The 6,000-nt window shown below is 45.8% G+C and overlaps 1 protein-coding gene across 4 annotated transcripts in view; it reads right to left on the bottom strand.

Annotated features, from left to right (window-relative positions):
* The window catches only part of LOC140191196 (uncharacterized), a 102,087-nt gene extending 96,735 nt beyond the window's left edge, over positions 1-5,352 (bottom strand). For all 4 annotated transcript variants that reach the window (XM_072248354.1, XM_072248353.1, XM_072248352.1 and 1 more), the window contains exon 1: positions 5,290-5,352. In XM_072248354.1, the coding sequence (XP_072104455.1) occupies positions 5,290-5,329 (40 nt within the window). In that variant the 5' untranslated portion in view covers positions 5,330-5,352. The remainder of the gene's footprint in view (positions 1-5,289) is intronic.
* Between the last annotated feature and the right edge of the window lie 648 nt (positions 5,353-6,000).

The following is a 6,000-nucleotide window of genomic DNA, read 5'->3' on the forward strand; positions in this document are numbered from 1 at the left end:
AAAGTATTCATTAAGTACCTCAGCTTTCTCCTCTGGTTCCATACACACTTTTCCACTGCCACACTTAATTAGTCTTATTCATTCACATCTTATCCTTTTGTTTTTCATATACTTGTAGAATGCCTTCGGGCTTTAACTAATCCTGCTCGTCAAGGCCTTCACATGGCTCCTTCTGGCTGTCCTAATTTCATTCTTAAACTCTTTCCTGCTAGCCTTATGATCTTCTAGATCTCGTATCATTACCTAGTTTTTGATCCTTTCATAAGCTTTTCTTTTCTTCTTGACTAGATTTTCAACAACTTTTGTACACCACGGTTCCTGTACCCTACTATCCTTTCCCTGTCTCATTGGAATGTACCTACGCAGAACCCCACGCAAATATCCCCTGAACATTTGCCACATTTCTTCTGTACGTTTCCCTGAGAACATCTGTTCCCAATTTATGCTTCCAAGATCTTGCCTGATAGCCTCATATTTCCCCTTACTCCAGTTAATAGCTCTTTTATTTTATTCTTTTTTTATGGGCATGATGTGGTTTTTATTCTCTGCATTTTGGGTGTTACAATCTATATATATATATATAAAGATATAGTTTATATATATATAGATATATAGATATAGTTTTTTAATGGTACACCTCCATGGCATAAAAATTGGTCTAGTATCCCATGAAATACTTCCAGACCAGTGACTACGTGGGTTAAATACAGAGTAACACTCCTTCTGTGTCATCCCATCAAACATATCCTCAGCAGGATATCATGGGTTAAATTCATTGTAACTCTTCGTCTGCACTGTACCACAAGCTGTCAGGGCACTGGAGCAGGGATCCAATTGCAGACCCAGTACTGTGCACACAGTGATATTAACTGAGTATCAAATCCCAAGGTGCAAACAAGATCATCGTCAAAGTTCAGGTAGAGATCAAAACATCCAGAGAAATCCAAAAACCAGAATCGGAGAAACAGAGTCGATATTCAGACACACAGAGTTCAGATACGAATGCTGGAAAGGCTCAGGAAAATTCACTGGCACAATCTGGCAACAAACAGGTGAAAACACAGGGCTGAAATACACTGAGCAATAAACAGAGAGACAGATGATAGTTGGAGCACAATGAGACACAGGGGGCAGCAGTACAGGTAATAATGAGAAACCGATGAAAGACGGAGTGCTCACTAACACAGAAGCCAGAGTAGAGCAGGAGCGGGGACAGGAGCACATGGCAATACAAAACCACAGACTGACAGCTAGGGGGAAAACACACATAAAGACAGAGTTCAGGTGGAGGTACTGACACAAGCACATCTGAGGCAAGGACATCATGGGGTAAGTACAGAATGAAGCTCCCTTCAAATTGTCCCATAAATATATCATGGGCAGAGAAAACATGAGTTATATACAGAGTAAAGCTACCTCCACCAAATCCAATCAAACAGATGTGAGGGGGCAGACCACAGACTAAGTTCTGGGATGGAATTCCTTCAGAGGGACACGGATATGAGAGTCCAGCCTGGTTCAAGCTGTGAAGGAGCCAGTCCCGGGACAAAGGTACCAGGGTTTGAAGAGTCCACTAACAGACCTGCAGCTCATAATGTACTAAAATGTGCAAGGTGCCAGATAATCTGGACTGTGACTCGCTCTTCTGACTGGTGGGGAAATGGTGGAGGCTTCATCACCAGATCAGGAAGATATGCTCGATGACAGCCCTTCCTGCTCATAGAAACATAGAGGATAGGATGAGACCATTCAACCCTTCAAGCCTGTGCTGTCAGTATGATAATTATACCTGGCCCTCCATCTCTGACCATTTTCCTGCTCTGTCCCCAGTCAAGGATCCAGAGGAAATAGGAGACTTGGTCTGTACCTTTAACAGACTGTTCTCGCCTAATCAATCCAGCCAGGATGCACACACAGTTTGTGGGACGACCTTCCAAACATTGGCTCAGATACTCCTGAACATTGGTGGAACTGACCATTGTCCTCCACCAGCTCTCAATAAGATCAGTCACCAGGGCAGGCCGGGATGACCTTGGAGATCCTCAGAGATTCTGGAATCAAGCACTTGGGAAAACCAGGTGACTGGGTGGATGTCCCTCTCGTGACACAGTGTGGTCATTGCCATGTTACTGACTTGTGTGCCAGCCAGAAGCCATTCAGCCCATCCATCCCACACCAGCTCCAGCAGAGCAACCCCTTCTGACTTCTTACTTGCTGAGGCCCAGCGCCAACTCTCAGACACCTCTTTTTACCTACCCCTCGAAAAGGACCCCACTATGGAACAGCAGGTCACGGTCACCAACACTATCACCAACCTTTTTGGCTCTGAGGATCTCCCATCCACCGCCACCAACCTCACAGTTACCGCACCCCACACCCCACATTTCTACCTCCTACCTAAGATCCACAAACTCATTTCATGCATGTCTGCTTACCTCATCCTCCTGCCACCCTACCAGGGATAGGGTTCCTCTTGTCCTCACCTAATATCCCTCCAGCCTTCGCGTCCAGCACATAACTCTCTGAAACTTCCACCACCTCCAATGGGATTCCACCACCAAGCACATCTTTCCCTCCTCCCCCACACTTTCTGTTTCCTTATGAGACTCCTTTGTCCAATTGTCCCTCCTGATACTTATCCTTGCAAGCGGAACAAGTACAGCTGCCCCTACACCTACTCCCTCACGACTATCCAGGGCCCTAAACAGTCCTTCCAGGTGAGCTGACACTTTACTTGTGGTTCTGTTGGGGTCATTTACTGTGTTCGGTGCTCACAGCATGGCCTGCTGTACATCGGTAAGACCCGACATAGATTGAGAGACCGCTTCGCTGAGCATCTATGCTCTATCTGCCAGAACAAGTCAGATCTCCCAGTGGCACCTTTCTAATTTCACTTCCCATTCCCATTCCATTATATCCATCCATGCCCTCCTCCACTGTCATGACGAGGCCACACTTAGGTTGGAGGAACAACACATTATATTCCTTTTGGGTAGCTTCCAACCTGATGGCATGAACATCAATTTCTCATACTTCCAGTAATGCTCTCAACCCCAGTCCCCATCCCCACCCCTTCTCCATTACCCATCCCTTTTTCTCCCTCTCATCTCATCTCACCAATCAACTTCCCAGCTCTTTACTTCATCCCTCCCCGTGGTGGTACTCTCTCCCCTAGCCCACCTTTTAAATCTACTCCTCCGCTTTTTCTCTCCAGTTCTGCCAAAGGGGTTCGGCCTGAAACATCAACTGTACTTTATTCCATAGATGCTACCTTACCTGCTGAGTTCCTCCAAAATTTTCTGTCTGGTGCTTGGATTTCCAGCATCTGCAGATCTTCTCTTCTTTGTGTCCTACTTCCCTTCTTATTTCCCTGTTTCCTGGCAACATTCTCCCTCAGATGCCCATCAACTCCCCTCTGGTTATTTTGCTTTTTACCTACACTAAGAGGTAGCTTTCAGTGGTAATTAACCCTGTATATCCTTGGGATGTGAGAGGCAACTGGAACACCCAGAGGAACCTCATGTGCACGGGAAGAACATGCAAATTTCACAGACAGTACCTGAGATCAAGACTAAACCTGGGTCCGCTGACTCTCACTTCCTCAGAAGCTCGAGTCTAGTCTTCTCCCTCAGCACAGATGGCAGCATCTTTGCCCAGAGAACATTCACCCCCTGGGCCATGTGCTTGCCCATGCGATCTACCCTGAACAATACCGTGAATTCATGGCTGGTCTGTTTAGGGTGATGTCCGTTTGTCCGAGATTTGGTCCAACATCCTCAGAGGGTTGGTCCACTGATTTCCTCTCCCTCTTCAGCCAGGAGAAGATGCTCAAAGGGGTGGGCAAAGAGTATTTTTACTGGACTCTGGACTCATTCAATTAGCCCAGGACTTACTTCTGAACACTGCCACAGAACAGGCCCCTCGATATCAAAGCTGAGGACCAAGACTTTGGTTCAGTACAATACGTAGGCTATAAACTTGCAGGCTTTAAGAGGGAGGACAGAAAGTAATGCAGATTCTTAGTTTAAAGGACAGCATCTAAAGCACTCAAAAATTGACCTCGACTTAGTTGGCTTAGTAGAGTTATGAGGAGATGAAGTATGATGTACCCAATCTTAAATTTTTATTTAGCTATTGCTGCACATACCATAGGCTTGATTTCTCAAACAACGCCGAAGCGTTTTTATCTAGGTATTTTTCTCAACCATGTGTTCTGAGAAAGTAAAATGGAAATGAGAGATAAAAAGGCCAAGAGAGATGGCACTATGACAAACTAGGAAACTTGACAATAATCCAATAATCTTTTTGAAAAATGAGATGCTCTGATTCGCGCTCAGCGGCATGTTTCCAGTCGCTAAAACCAGTTTGGAAGATGGACTGACAGTTACCATCACTGAAGAGGCGGCATGCAAAACAAACCACACAGCCGGTGGGAGGGGAATATAAGAGCCGTATGATATGTGCTCACCATTTACCAGCTTGCGTTTGAAGTGAAATTTGGAGAAAAAAACATTTCTGCTGTTTGTATACTTGTTCCGAAGATTTGATATCCACATCCTTAGTCAGGCAGGACTCCGGCCCTTTCTTAGCCCAGTATGCTCGGACTGAATCATCTAACATTTCCTTTCCCCAGCGAGCAGGATCAATGCTGTAAGGATCTTCAGTAGTGGTAACGTTAACATTAATGGCAGCCCAACTTGGTTGGTCGGGAATCCCAAAGTCATGCTCTCTGCCTCTTCAATGTTAGCTGCAGACTGTGGCATGGACGGTGGTCCTGTGCTAACACTGGTGCTAGAACTAGCTGTTGAACAAGTCTCCATTTGTCCACCGGTCTCAGACTGTGACAAGAGCAATGGCACTGCTGCATCATGGAGAACAGGTCTAAAAAAATTCTGTCAATTTCAATGTCTTTTTTAATGCTTCTTTCCCACGGTCCTCTTTTTCTTGCTTCATTTTTCTTTTCTGAGCTCCACTTTCGTATTTTTTTTTGTTCGCCGTGATGATAACTACCTATTTTGGGCCCCCCTGCAGCTCTGGTCCCTGGGCTGCAGCCCAGCCTAGCCCTGCCTAAAGTCCAGCCTTGGTTGTAGTCTTTAGGATGGAAAGGAATGGACAAACAACAGGAATATGATGAGGAAAGTTAAGGGAGAGGGGAAGAAGGGGGAGGGGAGGACAAGTAGCAACAGAAGGGAGGGAGTGAGGAGGACGAAGGGAGGTAGAGGAGTGGAGAGGGGAGGGAAAAGAGTGGGCCAGAGACAGAAAGAGAAATATTCCAGAATTAACACTTACCCAGAAGAGGCAGGCAGCTGCTCATGTTGCCGAGACCCATTCTCTACGCACCTCCCCCTTTCTAGTGTCAGATGTCACGGTGAGCTCTGGGTTTTATATGCTGTACAATCTCACCATCACACTGACTACACAATGGAGAAGGAAATGAAGTTTGCTTCCTGAAAACGTCTAACGGCAAGAGTCCTGATGAAAGTCTCAGCCCAAAACATCAGCTCCTTATTCCCCTCCATAGATGCTGCTGAGTCCCTCCAGCATTTTGTGTGTGTCCAATTGGATTTTCAGTATCTGCAGAATCTCTTGTGTAAAGTGGGGCATTGTGGTATTATGTCCCAACCATCGATTCAATAGGGGGTCGTGCACGAAGTCGTTGAGAGCAGGGTTGTTGCTGTGACACCACTCAAGTCACTGTTAAATCTCACTCCTCTAAGACTATTCGCCACCATCTGAAAATCTGCCAACAAAATATCTATCATCAGCACATTTATAGATGGCATTTGAGTTATGCCTAGCCACACAGTCATGGGTGTGGATAGAGGAGACCAGTGGGCTAAGCGTTCATCCCTGAGGTACACCAGTATCAATTGTCAGTAAGTTGGAGATGTTATTTCTGATCTGCACAGATTGTGGACTTCCAGTTAGGAAGACGAGGGTCTAATTGCAGAGAGAGATACAGAGGCTCAGGATCTGGAGATTTTTGATGGGAAAAATTGT

This window comes from Mobula birostris, chromosome 32, assembly GCF_030028105.1.
Source record: "Mobula birostris isolate sMobBir1 chromosome 32, sMobBir1.hap1, whole genome shotgun sequence".
NCBI classification, from domain to species: domain Eukaryota; kingdom Metazoa; phylum Chordata; class Chondrichthyes; order Myliobatiformes; family Myliobatidae; genus Mobula; species Mobula birostris.